The sequence below is a fragment of the Mugil cephalus genome, chromosome 8, assembly GCF_022458985.1.
Source record: "Mugil cephalus isolate CIBA_MC_2020 chromosome 8, CIBA_Mcephalus_1.1, whole genome shotgun sequence".
Taxonomy (NCBI): Eukaryota; Metazoa; Chordata; class Actinopteri; order Mugiliformes; family Mugilidae; genus Mugil; species Mugil cephalus.
The window spans coordinates 25,733,816-25,755,793 of record NC_061777.1 but is presented as its reverse complement, the minus strand read 5'-3'; the positions used below and the strand labels follow the sequence as shown (position 1 = coordinate 25,755,793).

The 21,978-nt window shown below is 41.2% G+C and overlaps 1 protein-coding gene across 1 annotated transcript in view; it reads right to left on the bottom strand.

Annotated features, from left to right (window-relative positions):
• Window positions 1-21,978, bottom strand: part of whrnb (whirlin b) — a 53,204-nt gene that overhangs the window by 5,632 nt on the left and 25,594 nt on the right. The window contains exons 2-10 of the mRNA XM_047590976.1: window positions 19,170-19,346; window positions 15,369-15,494; window positions 10,021-10,283; window positions 8,391-8,427; window positions 6,716-6,901; window positions 6,439-6,630; window positions 3,179-3,256; window positions 1,089-1,794; window positions 623-798 (exon numbers count right to left, since the gene is read on the bottom strand). Coding sequence (XP_047446932.1) covers window positions 623-798; window positions 1,089-1,794; window positions 3,179-3,256; window positions 6,439-6,630; window positions 6,716-6,901; window positions 8,391-8,427; window positions 10,021-10,283; window positions 15,369-15,494; window positions 19,170-19,346 — 1,941 coding nt within the window. The remainder of the gene's footprint in view (window positions 1-622; window positions 799-1,088; window positions 1,795-3,178; window positions 3,257-6,438; window positions 6,631-6,715; window positions 6,902-8,390; window positions 8,428-10,020; window positions 10,284-15,368; window positions 15,495-19,169; window positions 19,347-21,978) is intronic.

The window sequence follows — 21,978 nt, the reverse complement described above, 5'->3', positions numbered from 1 at the left end:
TATTCATAATGATGTGGATGAGACTTTGTGGCCCAACAGACAGGAACATCAGGAGGTGTAGGTAGACTGCACTGTAATTCCTACAATTCCTACTATGTTCACATTTCTAATTTATTTTTTATATTATTTTTTTTATTTTTTTTTATTTGTGCTTTGCAGTGCTTTCTTTTCAAATCACATTTTGTGTGGCATGTTGCAGTAAAATGCAATTATAGGCTCTTTAAATATTGTTACTGGACATGTCACAAAAGAAGATCTCAGTTTTCTTCTTTTCTCTGCATCTCTTTTATAAGTTGCTTTAGTCTTTTGGAGTTTATAGCATTAATGAAAGAAATTGAGTTTACAATTTTCACTCTACTCCTCCTTTACTCTATGTAAATACGTTGAAACCATTGAGACTGCTGCTGTCTAGTGTTGTACTTGGGACACAGTACATAGCTTTGTTCTGTATTATATTATTTCTATCTGCTTTTCTCTATAAGAACCTCTGATAAGTTGTGTTTTCCCTCTTAATGAATTAAATGTAATGAAGCCACAGTGGTGTCACCCAGGGAAGTATTGATTATGATTAAACTATGATCAATCTCATGAGTGATTATCTATGACAGAATGAAGGTCTTACTTGTCTGGTGGTTCCTGGGGGGGGTGCATGGGCCCCTGGGTGTTCCAGATGGCCGAGCTGGTTCTTGCTGGGCCGAGGGCTGCCGTCCTTACTGAGACCTCCAGCTTCTGCAATATCCACACCGCTGTCTTCGCTCAGAGTCTGGCCACTGTCTGACAACTGGGACAGCGTGGCCCCTGCATGGGACATTATCTTCTTAGTATACAAACAGGTGAGACTTAAAGACAGACTTTAAACCTGTCGAAACAATATAACAAAAGCTCTCTTATTGTAAACTAACATGTCAGCAGTAAATCAAGAGCTCAGCAGCGGGATACACAGTTACTTTCATTATATAATCACCTGGGCGCGATTCCTCTAATACTTTACAATTTATGCTGGTAGTTTAACTAGTATGAGAAGGTTTAAATGATATTTGCTTCCACACAGGGCAACAAACACAAATACATTGACACTAACAGTGTACCTCTTTGCTGCGGTCTCAAGTCTGCAGACAATCGATTCATGTCTGTCACCATGACTTTCTGAGTGAAGGCAGGCGAGCAGGGCCGATCAGGACTGCAGGGTGGAGCAGCAGGTGTAATGAGAGAGGGACAGGGTGAGGGACACGGGGAGGGACGGGGCGATATATGAGGGGATGGCATAGGAGACGCTGCTTTAGAAGAGGACGCAGACTTTGACAAGATGCAGGACTTTTCATAGGAACTGGATCTGGACGAGAGTTTGACTGATGCCTCTAGATTAGCAGACTTGGAGGAGTCCCGGTGGTGCAGGAAGCCTGGGCAGGTTTGGTGTCCTGTACTGGGCCGGTTATGGTGGGCAGCATGGTGGTGGAGATGGTGAGCGAAGTTGGGGTGGTTGTGGTGTTCAGCGTCGGAGAGCTGGAGGGAGCTCTGGGAGGCGTGATGGAGCGCATTGAGGGAAGTGTGGTGGCTGGAACCACTGCAGGTGTGGTGGGAAGTGTCTGGGGAGATGGTGGGTAGGGATTTAAGTGATTTGTGGAGGCAGTTGTGGAAAAGCCGGGTGGGGCCGGTGAAGAGCAGGCTGGAACCAGTCTGCACCAGCCGTGCTGAAGGCTTCTGGCTGAGCTCCAGCTCTCTGGACGACCTGGTCTTGGCCTGATGAGGAACAGCTCTGAAAGGAGGAGATTCACCAGGAGCCTGCATTTCATCCTGTCAGTGAAAAAAGACAGCATATCCTACTGGAATGGTGTATTGAATGGGAATAGGGATGTTGGTCCTTTTAGTCAATTCGTCCACCAGCCAAAAGGTTACACCCCATCACCTCTAATAATTTTAAGACTCCATCCATCCATTTTCATCAATTTATCAGCAACCAGGCTAAGTAGGGATTTCCCAATGTCTCTCTCCCTGTTTCTAGATAGACAGATGTTTTCAATGCTTCCTAGTTCCTCTAGACCTATCCCAGGGTGTTCCCAGGCCAGTTGAGATATTTATCCTCTCCAGTGAATTCTGGGTCTACACCAGGTTATCCTCCCAGCTGGCCATGTACAGTAAACCTCTAAGAGGAGGCGTCCAGAAGGCATCATCACCAGATGCCTTAACCACCATTACTAGCTTCTTCCTGCGCCGAGGAGCTGTAACTCTAGTAATTATCCAGCTGGACCCACCACCAACAGGCATCGGGGTTGTGTGCAGTGTAATCGGAGCAGCAGACAAAGAGAGGGATATAGGTCTGCTGATTCCTGGCTCGTATTCAGAAAAAAAATAAATAAACACACTTTCACCTGGGTACTCAAAAGCTAAGATTGCAATAACAAGTCACTAAGCACATTCTTGATTCAATTTGGACACTTCCTGCATAATCATCCCTCTCCTGCCTCTGGCTTTAAAAGTAACAAATGAATGGTCTAATGAATCTGTGGTCAGATTACCATGAAATGCTGAGCAGGGCAATGCTCCCAAGGGATTCAAGTCTTCATGTTAGTGACTTCATGTCTTACCCTCAGGGTAAGATTCCAACTTAAGCCCCAGTAGAGAGTTAATTATCCTAATCTTTGTTGTTGGAAATAATGAATATTATAGCTTCAACATAACCCCGAGTGGGACATTTACGTCTCATGGTCTGCGGCACATCGGATCTGATTAAACCAAATGCCTCAGGTGCCTCAAAACCATTCACATACAGTCACAGTCTATATTTATATGTCATCTCATCTCATCTTCTACTACCACTTATCCTCACTAGGGTCACAGGGGTTGCTGGATCCTATCCCAGCTGTCATTAGGTGAGAGGTGGGGTACACCCTGGACAGGTCTCCAGTCTATCACAGGGCTAACACAGACACAAACAACCATTCACACTCACACCTAGGGTCACTTCAGGGTCACCAATTAGCCTAACGAGCATGTCTTTGGAGGTGGGAGGAAACCGGAGTACCCGGAGACAACCCACTCAGACACAGAGGGAGAACGTGCAAACTCCATCCAGAAAGGCCTGAGCTGGACTCGAACTCGGATCTATATATGTATATATATGTATGTATGTGGGTGTGTAGATAAAACATATGGGGATTAAACAAAGAATGACACATACCCGTGAAGTGTGTTGCAAGGCATTAAGAGTCTTCTCCTCTGGGTCTTTCTCTGTCAAGCTACCACGAGAGCCATCAGTCTGAAAGAAACCAAATACAACAGAAACAGAATCAGAACAGACTCGTCACTGTGAGGCAGTGCTCTGGAAAAACGGTATAAAAAGTATGGTTTACTTCAGCCTACTTAATGCAGACGCCAGATGGATGAGATTTGCCCCACGAGACAATATGAGTGCAAAAAAGTTTAGACACTTAAAACCAAGTGTTTCAGATATATTTTTGTCCTGTAACAGCTGAATTATTGGAGGCTGGAGGCTTTATTGTTTCATTGCAGTGGTTTTCAAAGTTGGCTTCAGGGAGCCCCAGCAATCCTCTGAAGGGGTCCAGATGGTCCTCCATTAGTATGGCCAAAACCTGTATTTCACTATTTTCACCAAATTAGCCATAAAGTATATGATCTAAAAAAGAAAGAGAAAAAGAAGAAAAGAAAAAGAAAAAAGCTCCTTAGGACGATGACATTGTAGCAGAATAATGAAAATATGAAAGAAAACGTTTTTATACAAGAAGACTGGCTTGCACACATTTACCTTTTTTCTAGCTTGGTTTTTGTCTTTTCCAAAAAGCGTTGAATAAGGTCAGCTGGACTTGTAGAATTTCTTGAAGACGTTTCGCCACTCATCCGAGTAGCTTCTTCAGTTCTTCAAGAAATTCTACAAGTCCAGCTGACCTTATTCAACGCTTTTTGGAATACCATGACCTGGATGACTGAGAACCTTCACAGACGTTTTTGTCTTTTGTTACTGTTTGAGTAGTGAAATGTCCTCTTTAGTCAGGCTTGAACTGCTGAGAGTAAATTTTCGTTTGAATTACTTTTACTGGGTACCCCTAAATAAAGTTGAAGTTACTTTATCTGCTATTGGGAATACAATGAATAGATCACACTCTCTATTGCTGTAACTACCAGTTACTGCTGAATTTAATTACTGGTTCAGGTTCGATCAACCAGTCCGTAGAGTAGGTATTGTTCATTCTGGCTCCCTCCCATACAGTATAAGAGGAGAGCAGTCATTAATATTATTAGTAACTATCCAGGGCTTTTCCTTCATTTGCTTTTCAAAATGTCTGATGTGAAAGTGTGTGTGAAATTAAATGTGAAAAATTCAAACTCGGCAATTGAGGAGAAAAAATGTCACGTCCTTATTTCAATTAATTTCTAAGAGAATTGAACACTTGTCATTTATCCTGTAATGTCAATGAATGCACAGTATGAGCATTTTTTTAAAATCATATAATAATTCATTTTATTTCATGTTAACTTTTGCTCCCCTGCACAGAAAAAGGGAAAGAGCATGGTTGTTATTCTAATATGAAATCTAGACAGCTGACCTTGGCATTTCTTGAGCTTCAGTACAAAGATGTTTTAATCACCATTCTCACCACTTATATGCTATGCACCCACATTTTTTAGCTATCTTAATTACATCTGTTGGGTTTTCTGCCTTGCAACCAGCCTGCATAGAAATATCTATAATTAGATAATGGTATGCCATAGCATGGGGTTTCCACAGTGAATCTTACTGTTTCTCATTGAGTAACTAAGTGGCTGTCAATTAATTAGCTCTTTCGTGGGGGGTTGTAATTTCATAGGCACATAAATGAGTGTGTCAGCACGGGTTATAATGTGCTGGGGCAAACACCATCAACAGCAAAGTTTTAATTAACAGCAGCTACAAACAGGAAACTGTAACAGAAACTGTAACGGAAACTGCAGAATGAGATCTCTGTGGATTGATGTGCGCCAAAGTCAGAGATCCATACAACATAGTCACTGACCGGTGACAAAGATGACTGCTCAGTGTCAGAGACTGATGAGGATACTTACATGGACGAAAAAGAAGAATATGCTTCACACATGCAGTCATTTTCCCATCACTTCAGAGGACGTTACTGTATATTGACTTACGCTCCATTAAGCTTGAGGACTTACTCTGACCATAATTGCTTCCTGCCTAACCTTCAATCTATGCAAAACCCTATTGAATCAAAATGAATAATTGATCCGATGAAGCATGGATTTTTGTCACCTTAATAAACCTTGGCAGAATAGGGACTCCATTCTCCATTTTGAAATCCATTTCTACTACTGTAATCACACTAGTACCAGATCAGAGCAGAGGGTATATAAGTATATTTTCTTTCTAATTGCTAAAGAAATTAACAAACAACACTTCAGGACAGTTGGCTGCTACAGACTGTAAATTGTATTTAGCTTAAGGGAAGACTTTTCAATCTGATTTTCTTCCAGGCGATTTAGTAGGCGACCATGTGAAAAACAGGTGTAACAACATGGCCAGTGCAAAGTAATCTTGTCAAAGGTCACTGTGGAACAAACCTAAAATCACAGGTACCACAAAAATACATACTCACTCAACAGTCCATTGGGTGTACCTGAACTTCAATCCAAGCATCAGAATGAGAAAGAAACATGATTTAAGTTCTTTTGACTGTGTCATCTGAAGGGCTCACAAATTCTGGACACTTGAAGATTGTAAGGAAGCTAAGCTAATGCTTTAAGCCCAGTGAAGTGTTATCACACTGGTACACAAATTGACGTACTTTCACGCACCAGAATATAGCCAGAGACAAACGACTCTACTCTGTAGATGAGGACTTTTATCATCCATTTGCCATCCACCAAACTTTAGATTTCATCAAACTCAAACATAATTACACATGAAAATGTGAATGAACTCGTCCATTAACTTCTGCAGCTAAATGCTGCTTCAGGGATCAAATACTATTAACCTTCCAGGTGGAACACCTGACCCAGTAAAGATTGGTTCCTATTTATAGATTCACCCCTCAATTAGACCTAACAATGTACTGTATACATTCAAATATATATGTATTATGGCTCCTACAGATGAGATGAGTCTCGATTTCTACTGCAACATTTAGATGGTAGGGTCAGAAATTGGTGGAAACAACATGAAAGCATGAAAGCCCTCTCTTGTATTAATTGTTTAGGTGCTTGGTAGTGGTCAGGTGTGTGGGCGATCTTTTCTTGACACTCTTTGGCCTTCTTGGTTACCAATTGAGTATCACAGACAGATAGAAATGGAGATTTATCTTTCAAACTCTGTAAGTAAAGTTTCCAGCATGTGTTGAAACAATGGCAAGGCCTTTAAAGCCAATCCAGTACTAGCGAGGTGTAACTAGTGAACTGGTCAATGAGTGTAGGTGTATTAGATAAAGGATCTACCATAGGAGGGACAGTATGTCCTGCTTCAAAGGTGACAGGAGCTGCATGGTTGCACTGGTCCTGTGGATGCAGCACTCCCAGGCCTGGATGCCAAGCTGGGTGGGCCTCCCTCTCACGGTGTAACACAAGACTGTCATATATCTCCAGATCCTTGTGAGCAACCAGACTTCTTACCTCAGTGAACATAGACAACTGAGGAGAAAACAGATAAGATACACTAAGGTAACAAGACAAAAGCATGTATGACGGAAGGAGCAGCTGCTGTGGACCACCGTACCTTAGCATGTGTGTTGAAAAGCTCAAACAGAGCCATGACCAATGGCTCCACTCCTATGTGTCCCTGCTGGTACTCCTGCAGGTAGTAGTCCATGGTCTGCTTCTCTGTATCAGTGAGCAGCATGTAAGCCTGCTGCTCCAGAGACATCTGAGCTCCGGGAAGAAGCACTCCTCTGTATCCTGACGGCTGTGGGTGGATAGATAGGTGGTCACATACTGATTGGACAAAAACTGTGAGGAGCATAACATGCAAATAGAGAGACTAAATATGTGTGCAAGCCTTACAACCCCCTCCCCAGTCCTATGACACAACGACGAGGCTGAGCTTATCACCCTGAAAGGCAGAGAAAAGCCACCACTTCAAAGCTGCGGGGCTCGTCAGTGAGAAGTTGTTTGCCTTTAGGACTTCATCATTGTTATCTTTGTAAGCAGCTTGACTAGGAAACTGCTCTTCTCACTGTTGGCAGATTGACTGAGTTTCAGCGAGGCCCCGTGGCTTTACGCCGACTGTGAGAAACGTTGTATGGATTAAATAGAATGAGCATGACCTTCCAAGTTACGCTGCTGGGAGAGATTTTCCCTGTCACAAAGTTTTAGTTGCAAATAAGGTAAAATAAACAGTTCATTGTTGGAAATGTTGGAAATGCTAGTTTAAAGGGCTCTGCATATGAGACCCACATGGCTGTGTTTAGAAGATTGAGCTCAATAAATACACATTATAGTGAATGACGAATGAAAGGCCAATTATAAAATGGCTATGTTGTGTGCTTACATTTAAAATGTAAAACGTATGTTACCGCTGAAAAAAAAAAACTACTTTATAAGGTTGAATTTGACCTTAAGTCTGAATCTGTCAAGTTACAGGACTGATGTACTTTCATGAATTTAACAGGAGTGATGTAGGAAATATTACACATCCATTAAAATCTGGTTTTAAAAAAGGTTTATGGAGCATTCACACAGTAAACGACAAAAGCTACACTTTTGGAACATGCTAGTTAATTGTGTGGAATGGATAAAGCAAATGCATGATTGGTTGAAACATCACTGTGTAAGCAGAAAGATAAGGCTTGGTCTTTCCTAGTGAAATGTTTGTTACTCAAATCCGAGTCATGGGTTTAAAAGCCAGAGTTAACATTTGCTAAGCTGAGACACTGGCATTTTTTCTGTTGAGGACACTTTAACTGGTGAATGTGCCTGTGAAAAACCTGATACCTGCCTTTTTATTGAAGTTGTCATAACAAGACCACGTCTCGTTTCATTCTATTTCCCTTCTTATCTACAAAGGTGCGTCTTACCCCTTGTACTGTCTTTCTCTCTCAGTTCATAACCCAGCCCTTCACATCCCACTGTTTTCTTTGCTTCCTCTTCCATCTTTATCATCACAGGAACCATGGGGATGGGGAGAGCAAAAGCTGTCTGAGACGTGCCCCTGCCCTGAGTCCCCCCTTAGTTCCTTTGTGTCTGAAGACCATCATCCATCTCCACGTTTCACCCCTCTCATCCAGCCATCTCATGTCTTATCTACCAATAAACTCCCTTGCATCAATCGAGGTGTCTTTGTTAGTGGAAATGCATTTATTAAAGTCTATGTCATTTAGGAGATTGCAATACAGAGTGGTTTGTGTATTCTGGAATGTGTCTTTAAAGTGAATGCAAACAGTCATTACTCTCACCTGTCCTAATACAGGGGTTTCTCTGGCTGAAGCTGGTCTGCAAGAAAAAAACAAAAAAGCTATGCTTACTTTAACAGCAACACATTAAAATAAGAGCATCAGCATGAAGTCCTTTACGCTGAAACACACCAACTCCACCATCACAGCTTTGCTCGGCCTGAGGTGAAACGGTGGCAACGTGAGCTTAATAAAGTCTGGAGATGAGAGCCACCTTGTATGATTTCCAAGGCAGCAGTGGGGCCCTGCCAAAATTCCCAATTAGCGTTAGCACCATTAGGAGTAGGTGACAGATGGAGTAGGGTGAGAGGAAGGGGAGAAAGAGCGGACTTTGCCGTCAACCACAACAGAGTAGTCAAACATGATTCTCCACAGAAGGGAAGTGTCCTCATGTCCTAGATCCCTCAATGCTCACTAGTCTCAGTGGTGGAGCTTCTGTTTTCTGTTTTCACGGAGATTCCATATGGTATGTTCCTGGTGATAGTTTTGATTTATTGCAACCACTGTGTCTTTTGTTTTTTCTTGCCAGAAAGTCAGTCTGACTTTTTCCAGTCTGCAAAAGTTTTGTGACAGAAAGTTTGTCTGGAGTCGGTCCCCTGGGCTCTGATTATGACCCAGCCAAGACCTATTGGGCCAATTAAATCAATTGAGCAGCATTTATGTGGTGATGGACAGAAGAGTAACAGTGATGTAGTCATGCATGCCCTCTAAGCACCATGGAGTTGAATTTGTTTACAACAAAATGGCTCTGATTGGGTGTAGGTATTGTTTCCTGTAGTTTATGAAGCATGATGAAATGCATTGACTAATATTCTGCAGCTGCAGAATTTGAGTCGGAAGGACTCAGCTGTACTCAGCATTCCAACACCAGGATGTCCCCTGGCGCCTCCCACTGCAGATAACTTTTGCTTCAGCTTGTCCAGGTGTGACCACTTGGTAAAAAATAAATAAATAAAACAAAACAAAATAAAATTGACTAAAAAGTTCGCCCACACCACACTGGAGTAACATATTTAATGTCCGGATCCCCTTTGTCTTTGTAGAAGTTTGAAAACGTGATTGTGGGTTGTGAGGATTACCTCTATGGCCGGTGATTGTTCTAGACTGTCAAACAAGGTTGGGTCTTGTTGCAAAGTGTAGTCAAGGGTAACTTTCCAAAGTACTGTACTGTCTGGCACGATTTTCCTACTCAACGACTACCTGGTTAGCAGGGCCTAATAGCATCGCCTAAGTCATACTTGATCTTCAGAAAACAAGAAAAAACTCATTTTTTAGCAAGTCCATTGGTAGTTTGTATTGATATTATAACATAAATTCCAAAAATGACTTAGGCAATTATGCTATTAATCTAACAATATGTACCTCCCCCTCAATGGAAAAAGTCTGAATCTATCTCCACCATCCAAAGTCAATTGGTGAATCTAAATTATCCATAGAGTGTGAAGGGTTGTTAGCCCTGCATTAGACTGGCACTTGTCAACGGTGTACCCTGACCCTGATGACAGCTGGAATAGCCTCCACCCCCTTCCTTTTCTGACCTATATCTGTAAAACATTTATGTGGGTAAACCTAATAGTGTAGCCTTGTGTCTTATTTAGCAAACAGTCATTCTCTGTCAGAGGCATTCACTCACCTTGAACTGCAGGCACTGGCATTGACGGCATCACTGACATTGGAGTGGGTGACAGAACTGGGGTTTGCAGTGGCATTGCTTTCAGCAATGGCCTGACTGCAGATCCACTTGGTCTCATCCACCAGTGTGCGCGCATGAGGCAGGCGGCCCACATCCCTCACTTTCATCAGGAGGTGGCGTCCACTTTTGAGGATGTGAACCGCCTCATCGTGGGAGATGGTGATAAAGCTCTGACCGTTTACTTCCAGTATCTGGTCACCCACCTGCAACAGATCAGTCTAATTAGAAAAAGCACTGCGTTGTCGTCTTCCCTGTGCAGACCAAGGACACACACCAGAGTAAGCCATGAAAGTGCTTCACTGAGACTCTGCAAGTCTTTTATATATCCTGTGATCTTTTAAGAAACCACATGAAGTCCACAGACACATATGGTCATTAGTAGTGTAAATATCTCCAACTCATCCCAAACGGTTTTCTTTATACGATATGGTGAGTTAAGAACAAATCGTTCAACACTGTGAAACATCCAAAATATGTTGTGCACATTTACAGATGAACCTTGTACCACCACTGATAAAAAAAGTCTCTGGGTCTTAACTTGGGGCTATTTGTCCATGCTGCTGAAATGAGACGCCGCAGCACATCTTGCATCCATCAGTAGTTCAAATTAGTGAGAGGCTTGTTACTGTGATTTTCATTTTTAGTTTTTTGTTTTTTTCTTTCAGCCCAACTTTCCTGACCTGCACAATTTCTATGGAAGAATGTTGTCTGGAGTCTCCCTGTTGGGAACGGATTATGCAAATGTCTGTCCACTCAAAACATTTATGGGATGATAGACAGATTGGAGTAAAAGCAACATCACACACAGTCATATAAGCTCACTGGGCTGACTCTGTTTACGACAAAATGTCTCTGACTGTTTGTAGGATTGTCCAGTTGCATTCAGGGAGTGTTCTTATTCTAACTGTATTGGTTGAAATGCCCCACAATGAAATCCAGATCCAGAAGTGTTACCAGACATGTATTCTGATTACAGCAGGCTACTGTAATATGTATGATAAAAAAATAATTATAGATGTCTTCCCATAGCTAACATTACTTGATTACACCCAATACAATATCTAATCAACATCTTATTTCAGCCTTCAAGCTTTTTCTTTACAGATGTTCCACATACAACACTGTGAGCAGTTTTTATGCAGTGCTTCTGTGACAGAGAACCTTGTTTTTTTTACTGAAAACACTTGATAGTTTTATTTAAAAAAAAAAAAAAAGTATGTGAAGTTACTGAAGCGAAAACTGAAGCTGTAGACTTTGAAGATTGACTTCTTTTGTTGTGAGGACACCACATATTGTAGAAAAAGCCATATCTAGGGCGACCACTGTCCACATCGCAGAAACTAACACACATGTACTCTCTGAACATTTACATTTGAGGTTATATGTGCAGCACAATACAACAATACATGTTTGTGTATAATGTGTATCCCAGTGCCTGATTCAGAGATGTTTATTGTTATCATCACAACCCCAGGCCACTGATTTCATCCCAAACAAGAGTGTGAAATCCAAGGTTGTCCCAACCTTCCCGGCTCATTGAGTTGTCTTCAGGGGGCGGGCACACACGCACACACACACACACACACACACACACACACACACACACACACACACACACACACACACACACACGCACACACACACACACACACACACTAATGCTGCACTGAAGATAATTCTCTTTTATTCATGCATGCAGATAATCGGCTGAGTTCCGCATGTCAGAAGAGAATGTAACAGATAAGACAATGCGATCAGCAACGTCATCAGACCGACCGCAAGAGAGGATAACATCTTCAGCGCTCTCAGAATCAACTCTCATGACTCTTTCATTATCACTAACTTTTTCCTCTAATATTATTATCCAAAGTACTGGCTGCCCATACTTTAAGAAGAGGACCTTTTAAGGCCATGTAGTTTAATGCTGTACGCAGAGGAGGTTAAAAGACAATATAATGAATTGTGACAGTCTATCGATTTGACACTTTAGTATGGCTCCATTGTGTGTTTCAGGGGGAGTTTTTCATAGCCATAGTGTTGTTCTGGGAGATTCAAGATCTTGGTTGTATAAAGCCTACGGAGACAATTTGAACTGTTATTGATATTAATATCAGGTACTGACACATATAATTGTCACAAGTTTCCAGACTTGAGCTGAAAGTCAAGTCCTAAACTCTAAGTCATAACAACTTATCAGCTTCATAAATTAGGAGATTTTCAGATTTCTCTTTTAAATACTTCGTGATTTCAGTTTAGAAACTGATGTGAACACTATTTCTTAATGAAAATAATCTTTAGTTGCAGTTCTTCGCAAAATACCCGATCTCCACCTTATCCAATAGTAAAATCCTCCATTCACATACAAAAAATGACATATACTTAATTTTTCCCCTTTCACAACAAAACCTTAGTAATGTCTCTGCTGATAGTACTGTGCTGCAGTGACTGTTCCAAGAGTCAGAATTCATGTACATACTGAAACACAATAGTCAGGGTCAGAATCTGTATTCAGCAGTGTAACTAATGAATTAAATTCATTTTGTCTTTATATTTCTAATCTAGCATCAGTGCATCCTCTCCTAGGTTAGAAAATGGCCTGTGACTGAAAGGATTTAGAGCATATTTATTCAATTTCTAATGGATATGGTTGAGTGTTTCACTCACTTAAATCAATGAACGGCCAACACCAGCTGTCAGTGTGTTGCACAAATATGGGATGAGTCATATTCATCTGAGCCTGTGATGGAGCAACCAGTTTCCCAGAACTGCTGAGTTCAAGAATATTTAAAAGCACGTTTTCAAATGTTGTTGTTCAAGGTTGCTCTGTTTGCTTGTGCTTTATGAGAGTATAATGATCAAGTCTACCAGGATTTTTCGTTGTGACAAAAAAAATGTGGAAAACTTATATTGAAAATCTCTGTATCAAAGCTGTAGTCTAAAATACTGAATGCCTGTGAATGTTCTCAGTTATGTACATCATGGTAATCCAAAAGACGTTTGAAAAAGGCAACTGGACTTGTGGAGTTTTGTGAAGACGTTTCACCGCTCATCTGACAGAAGGTTTGAGAGAGGAGTAAAGGAAGCCATCTATGTCAAACTGGAAAAAACATCTCTTAACAGAGGACGTGGACTGAGATATAATCTGCCCTCAATTTAAAATACAGTTTTAACTTCTGTCCCTAAAAGGTTTCAACCCCATTCACAGGTTCAGACTGATGCCTCTCACTAACAAGAGTTTCATTAGAGCACCAATCATAGGGAAAGTCAGTCAGTCAGTCAGTCAGTCAGTCAGTCAGTCCCTCCTTACGAGAGGTAAGTATCCCGCGGTTAATGACAATCAGTGGCACCAGTTTCTGGTTCTACAGAAGCAAATCCAGCAATTTTCTGATGGTTTTACCCACAGTTTTCCTATTTAAACCTCAACTTCCCACCATCTCTCAGAACTGAAGAAGCTACTCGGATGAGAGGCGAAATGTCTTCTCAAAATTCCCCAAGGCCAGTTGCCTTCTTTAAATGTCTTTTGGAATCCAAAATATAGTGTACATGTCATATTTGACAAGAATCTTTTCAGCATGTTATCCTTGGAAATGATAAGAAGTGAGTGAGTGGTCTAAGTGATAGCACTTTGAATAGCAGGCAGTGGGTATTTGACATGTGACCTGCTGCAGTGTCTGAGCGACACTCTATCTTATTTACTGCCAGACAGCGAGGAAGTGATGGATGGAAATAGGGGAAGGTTTTCCAGGAAAGGATATACAGCTTGTTTATGCCTGCAGCTCCTACTCTAACTACAGGATCACTCAATCTGCTGCATCTGGACAACACACAGCTCTTGTCCAGTAGCAATGAATAACTGCAGACTATTAATGAAGAGTGGCACACCTCTGAGGGGAAGAGAAAGTGTCTCATATGCACCTTTACATCTCCTCCTACCTCACTCCTTTGTGGGCTTTCGCAGTATCTTTCATAGCACATCCACTAAATCTTCAGGATAATCAGCCAAGCCACTGTAGCAAAAAATGAAAAATGTACTTGTACATCTCTTTCTGGCAAAACAAACTGAGAAATGTCACCTGCATCCAGTGGTTCAAATTAGTTCAAACTAATATGGAAAGCATCCATAAATATTTGATTCTTCTCTCCAAGTAGGGCACCATGTCAACATGAAAGCCACATTGTCTACAGGTATGAAATGCTGGCGATGCTGCTCTCGCCTCAGGCAGTTAAAAAAAAAAATAGAACGCGAGGAGAGTGGCCTGCTTGCTGAGGCAGAAATCAGGCCTGAAAGCACACGGACGATCTCGTGTGGCTAATAAAGCATTTGTGCAGTGCTGTCACTGCAGTAAATTCCACTGCCTTGCAGAGAGACTGTAAAGCAGGAGCAGATGTTAGCAATGCTAACAGGTTTTGCAGGCTGATAGGGAACATGTGGCAGGAGTGCTAACAGGTTCATCAGGCAGCAGATGTTAGTGGTGACAGCCGACAGGGGCAGAAACTCTGTAATTCTTATTGAAGACTTAAAGGACCATAAAGGAATTTGTGAATGTTTCCACATGTTCTACCATCAGTCTTTACTAACTGTTTCATTACCACACAGTCATAATGTAGCAAATAGGTCTCATTGTGATGGATTACCATATTTCCAGCTACAGTCAATCTCTGCAAGCTCATTTTTATTTGGATGTTGTTGTAGTCTCATCAGCCTGCCCAGTGTTCATGGCCTGCAGTTATCCACTCCTACCTGAATGAACAATTCTGTAAACTGCCTACCTCCTATATTCTTGAACTGACATCTAACATCATCAGCTACATTTTGTATCTGTATCATCTTCAGATTCTTCATCTGAATGAAATTATTCCGGCAGTTCTGAATTTGTTCCATGCTTCAGTCTATCCCGGCTTCAATGAATTTTTGATGGACTTTTTAAACAGGTCCATATTTCTACTTCTATTACTTCTACTGCCGTCTAAGTGTGTGATAATGTCTAGTTCTTTATGTCAAGACGCAGGCACGCACGTCATACGCAGACCGAACGGAGCCTGACTTCATTCCGATTCACTGTTTACATGATTTTGAACCGGTTTGAATTCAACTAAAATTTTGATAGAATACAAGCATGAATAGAAAACATCTGGCTGCAAATTAATCATTACTATGGCATTCTTGGGAAATAGATGCCAGTTTACATTTGAAAATGCTGTTATGGAAACTAAAGCTGGAAGTGGAACTTTGCAAATGTGTTACTCATATGGCTGTGCAACCATGCAGATATGCTTAGCCCGCATACCTTAAGTGCACCAGCGTCTGCAGCAGATCCAGGGTCTACCCCAGTGATGTAGATCCCTAATCCATACTCAGCACCGCCTCGGATCATTAGACCCAGAGAGCGACCATCGTCCATATTCAGGTTTACCTGCAAGAAAGACATAACATCATGATTATTGTGTGTTGTCAATAAATCTATTTGTTGTGTACAAAAAAAAAGCAAAGTTTGGAAAGTGGATTAAGGATACAGCAGGGTGTGCAAGTAATAAATCAGTGCAGGATGGTGTCATTATCTCATCTCATCTTCTACTACCACTTATCCTCACTAGAGTCGCAGGGTTGCTGGAGCATATCCCAGCTGTCATTGGGTAGGAGGAGGGGTACACCCTGGACAGTCGCTCAATCTATCACACTCAGTCTATCAATGGGGTAACACAGAGTCAAACAGTGAATATTGTATTTATGGCATATTCTACCAAAGGGGAGGAGGTAGGTGATAAAGAGGACTGGACCAAGGACAGAACCTTGCGGTGCACCATAGAACGGAGATGACTGGGATGCATATAGTTTTTAATTGAATGAATTGAGTTCGGCCAGTGAGATCAGAAATGGTATTTTACTGGTGATTTTATTCATGCTTGAACACTAAACAAGCCTCCAGTCACTAGGTGGCAGCAGTGCTCAAACTAATCAACAGGCTGCAGAAGAAGTACACAGGAGTGTACATAGGCATTAACATGTACCATACGTAAATGCCCTGTTGAAACCAGCATTTATATAAATCAATAGACAAATAAAACCAAAAACAAACTCATGCCAAGCGTTCTATTCAATTTTATTCCATTTTGACTTCGATTTAGACCACTTTTACTACTACTACTTTAGTAACTTTACATACTACTTTTCATTTTGAATACTATTTTAACTGTTTGTGCTCAGCACCTTGTTGAGCTGTAAACAAAATCTCATACAAGGAACACAAATTGATAAATTACCTCATTATGAAATGTTTTAAAATGCGGAGCCCCAGACAGAAGGAATGTGAAGGAGAAAAAAGTCTCTCGGAGACTCTGTAATTTAGAGGTTGTCTGGCAGCCCCCTGATGTAGGAAGTAATTAATGTGTTCATCAGGTCGATAAAGAGCTGATTTAAATACTGACAGGCAGTTCATAAATTATACCTCAGGATCAATACAGTCTCATCACATCATGTTTTATTTAACAAAAAAAAAAAAATCTTTTATTATCAGTCCAAATTTCCCAAAGTAATCCAAGTAACTAAAGCTGTCAGAAAGTGTAGGAGTATAGAAGGTCTAATATTACCCCTGACATGTAGTGGAGTGGAAGCAGAAAGTAGAAAGTAGTCAGGACCAGCATTCAGTAATTTTGAGTAGAACAATAATAAATTATCTAGTGTGAATGAGTCAAACGGTTGTCACAAAAAAGGTTTCTATAAATGGGAAGGGTGGCTATTGACAATAGAGTTGAGTTTCAGAAATCTTTTGACCTTGATCCTGTCAGACCGACTGAAAATTCTAATTTGGAGAATAATATGTTAATCAGCTGCTTAAAAAGCTGAGGAGGACTGAACAGACTTGATGGTAATTCTCTTTGGGTATGTCCCTTCACATTACAATTAGTCATCTGAGCTGAGCTGAATACGAACAGTCCCAGCAAACTTGATTCATAAAGCAGACAGATGGCATATTGTAGATCAGCTGGCATACTGCATATCTGGCACCTTCACTGGCCAAAATGTTGTGTTATGTGTGAAAATTACAAGCCAAAAAATTCATGGCTCCTCTGTAAATGTAGGCCATTTTTCCTCTGTTGTAGTAACAGCTTTTCAGGCCTCTTTAATTAGCTCTCCTCAGCTTCTCCTCCTCAGGTCATCCACGCTCTTGTGAATATAATCTGTTTTCTGCTGTAGGAACATTTAATTCAATGGGCACGAATCAGCATACGAGCAGTTTTTGCACAGAGCTCCCATTGACTGAACCGCTTGTACTGACAGGCACGCTGACTGCTGATGTCGAGGTTTCCACCCTGGTGTTAACTGCATTTTGCAGTGGTGACGGGGAAATTGATGTCCTCCTTTCTTCTGAAAACTGACGGGCAAGACGGACAGAAACAATTTCATACTTGTTTCTATGGCAGTTTCTGCCTCAGTGAACTGTTTAGCCTGTGAGAAAGGGTTGACTCAAGATAGCTGATGGACTGGTGATTTCTGAAGATTGAGAAATTTGAGTCTAGAAATTATTCGGGATCTTGGAATAAAATATCTGTTGTAATGTTCTCTAAGATGACAGGTAAGGCGAGACCGTTTGTACTTCGGTAACAGTAACTAAGTTGAATGGTTATTAACTGTTGACCTTAATTATTGCAAGCATGTTTGGATTTTATCAAAAATATAGCTTCACATAATGTATGTTTTAAGCATTTTTAAAAATTATTTCTTTTTCAGGACTTTATTTATATGTGCAACATTTCAATGATCTATAACCCCCTTAGTCTCAGAGTTGCTATGAAAGCTGCAGTTGCTTACAGGGTAACCAATGTGGGTAGAACAATCTTGTGCATGTGTGATGGAGAAAATCAAAGTTGTGTGTATATTGTCTGTCTGGCGAATGCCGTGCCAAGAAACTGGGATTACATTCAAGGTAAATGTTTCCCGGTCTTTCTGCCTCCTAGCTACCAGCCAACAAGTCAACTAATAACGTCTCAACTCTTGCTAATTGTGCACACACTAGACTTGGTGAGCAGAACTGATGATGCAAGCGGAGGTTATCTTATTCAAATCTCCCTCCCCTATAGTTAATGCTGACCTGGAGGCACTCAGTCAGCTATTTAGTATCATTATTAGTCGTCAAATTCATTTTGAATTGGGCAGCATTGTCATGCATAACCACTTTGAAGAGAGAAATTTAACTGGATTGAGTGTGCAGAGTTAGAGTAAGGTTGGGACCTTTTAGGCAGGCCTCCTGCTGTCACTGGAAACAGCACATTGCCACTGCTGTAGTTTAAACTTTGCCAGCAATCATTGGGGGGCCTGTCTGTTGCCTGTTGGATTTTTGTTTTCCTGTATGTCTGTTATTTTCAGTTTCTGTCTTTGTCTTTTTCCTTTGCTTCTTATGACTTTCACCTGTCTTGCCTTGTCTTTTGTCAGTGGACTCCTCCCCTCATGGTCCACCTGTATCGTGTTATCCCACCAGACCTTGTATATTTATAGCAGTCTTCCGCCTTGTCAAGTTATCCGAATTACCAGCATGTTGTGTTTCTTCAGTGTTTCTGATTCTTTTTTGGCTTTGCGTTGAATCTTTGTACTTTTTTTGCTGAAAGAACCAAAATCCAGTTACAAATCCACAAATGAAATTTTATCCTTTTGAATTCTTTATCTAATCTTACCGGGTGAAGTGTGATAATCCATCAGCAAGAAAAGTTGTAAATGACATCAGAAAAATCTCTTTGGATCTGTGCTCATTTGTTGTGGGGCTAGAAAATACCCTGTTTCTTTTTTGTTATTGGTAGCTATTAAACCAGTCAAAGAGAAATTAAATGGTATGTGACTGTTTAAAGATGCAGCACGAGTCAAAGAAACTGTGGTGGGAACTTTGTTGCATGTCTGTCTTCCATAATTTACAGCACCAAAGGTCATGATGTCCTCAGGGAGACTTATTTCTGTCCTTTACAGACTGCTGTCAGACACAAGTGGCATGACATTTGCAAAAAAATTAGTTATCCTGAATTTGTGATTGGTTCTGAATTTGACCGAGGTCATTTTCAGAAAGCAGAAAAGTACTCCCTCTCACAGCCTGCAGTCTTACCGTCCTCTCCTCCATGCCGAGACCATGCCTCTGGTTGGCCTCCAGATCGTCAGGTGGCGCGGAGACACTCCGTCCCTGAGGATCCACCCAGCTGTACATGTGGTTGGTGATGTAGCCTCCAGGGATCCGTCCCATGGAGCAAACAGACATGGTCAGCTTCTTGCAACCCTTCAGCACCTGGGAAATGAAAAGAGGTGAGGTTATGGGTTCTCCTTATAAAATATAAATGATGAATTGTTGTGCTTCTGTAAATTCTTGGCAAACTGGTCCAGAGAAAAGCAGAGACCATTCAAACTGACTGATCCGTGCATGAATTAGTTTTCTGCTTTAGAAACATCCTCAGCTTTTTAAGGTAATAAAATGAATATCTATATTGCTATTCAGCTATAAGAGTTAAGCCATCCAATTAGATGTTTTAAACACTGCTGCATTATTTTACTTCAAGTCAACTTCTGAGACTACAAATAATATGTGGTGGAAACTCTCGAGTCTCACTGTTAGGGAATGCTCCTTCAAAGACCTGCCAGGCCAGCCAAGCAGTGTAGTCATATAAGTCATCTGAGCACCATGGAGTTGATCATGTTTAATCCCTCTCTAAACATGTGAGGCAGACTGGGATACACTATATTGCCAAAAGTATTCACTCACCATCCAAATAACTGAATTTGCAATCACTTCCATGGCCACATGTACAAAATCAAACAGCTAGGCAGTGTTTATACAAACTTTTGTGAAAGAATAGGTCACTCTCAGGAATTCGGCGAATTCCAGTGTGGTGCTGTGATAGGATGCTACCTGTGCAACAAGTAGAGTCATGAAATTTCCTCACTAAATATTTCACAGTGAAAATGACAGAGCGGGGTAAGCGGATGCAAAGTGCGCAGAGGTCACCAACATTCTGCAGAGTCACTGACTTCAAACACCATGTGGTCTTCAGATTATCTCAAGAACAGTGCATAGCGAGCTTCATGGGATGGGTTTCCATGGCCAAGCAGCTGCATCCAAGCCATAAATCACCAAGAGCAATGCAAAGCGTTGGATGCAGTGGTGTAAAGCACCACCACTGAACTCTAGAGCAGTGGAGATGTTCTCTGGAGTGACGAATTATGCTTTTCTATCTGACAATCTGATGGACCAATCTGGGTTTGGGGGTTGCCAGGAGACCTGTACTTGACTGACTGAATTCTGCCAAGTGTGAAGTTTGGTGGAGGGGGAATTGTGGTGTGGGGTTGTTTTCCACGATCTGGGCTTGGAAAAGGAGCTAGGAGAGGAACTCTGAATGCTTCAGCATACCGAAAGATCTTAGACAATTGCATGCTCCCATCTTTGTGGGAACAGTTTTGACTCATTTATGACTGTGCACCAGCAAAGTCCATAAGACATGGATGAGTGAGTTCGATGTGGAAGAACTTGACTGATCTGTACAGGATCCTGACCTCAACCCAATAGACGACCTTAGGGATGAATTAGAGTGAAGACTGTGAGCCAGGCCTTCTTGTTCATGACAGTTTTATCATCTCTTCACAAGAAGTTTCACCCTTGTTTACACCTTGAGAGTAACATTAACTGGAAAGAAAATTAGATAAAAAGAAAATGAAATAATGTCTTCAATTACAATTACATATCTGGTCATTAACAGACACTAGTCATGTGAGTTTCTGTTGGACAACACCCACACATGTTCCTATTTGAACCGCAACCCCCAGCAGACATGACTGCTATTTGTTCTTGTTTGATCTAGGGCTATTATATCAAACAGTGGGTCTGAGTGAAAATGCCCTCCTGTCTGCTGGTGCGCATACAATGGGCCAAACCTCTCTTTGGTACTGAATCATCGCACCCTTTCATCATTTCCCCTTGAGTCGCTTCATTCACTGCTGATATTTAAACTGCTGGAGCTCCTTTTTTGCCTTGTGCATCTGCTGTCACATCATTTAGTTGTTTTATGGGAGAGGCTAGCTGAGGATCTGAGGCCACAGAGCTCACTATATTTGTGACTCACACAGGCGCCTTTGAAGATGCAGCAAATGCACAAGAGGCAGAGAGACAGAGGGTCAGATTTAAGATAAACTGGGGACCTTTAAATTTAAAAGACCCCAACTAAATAACAGTCATAAGAGGTGTAAAGGATAAAGATCAGAATTCATCTACAATTCCACTGAAAATGAGACAGTAGCTTTCAGTTATTTACAAATATTTAGTGGGTTTTGTTCCACAGTTTTACAAAAACAAGATTTTTTCTTTTCTTTGTTTAATCCAATAACGAAACATGCGCTTTTCTTTTCTTTCTTTTTTTTATAATATGATGCTGAACACAATGACTCACAGACAAAGGGTCTGGAAGATGCTTCTCTGAACTATTTTTAGTGGTAATCTCAAATCTTAACTGTAATTTCTGCCTGTCTGCATGAACATCAACACATCTGGTAGTTGCTGAAACAAAAAGGCAGTTTAAAGTTGGCCATTTTTTGGCTCTTCCCCAAGGTTCTAGTCCATCAAAAAGTGATTTTAAGTGACTCTAATGAGTGACCACATCGGGTCAAAGTGACTTGCTAAGAGACATTTCATCATAAAACACATCCAGACAGACTGCTCTATCAGGGGTCACAGATGAGATGATTCTGCTACATGTCCCAATAGTCAAACTGCCTCCTTATTCTCTTTAACTGTAAGTAAGTAAGTAAATGATCTTGAATGACCAAGACTGTGCAAGATTGACTTAAAAGGTGTCTGGAGTCTGCATCTGTTATTTAATGTTTTATGTGATGTATGAAGTTGCTCTAATCACTGCTTAACCCAGCCCTAACCC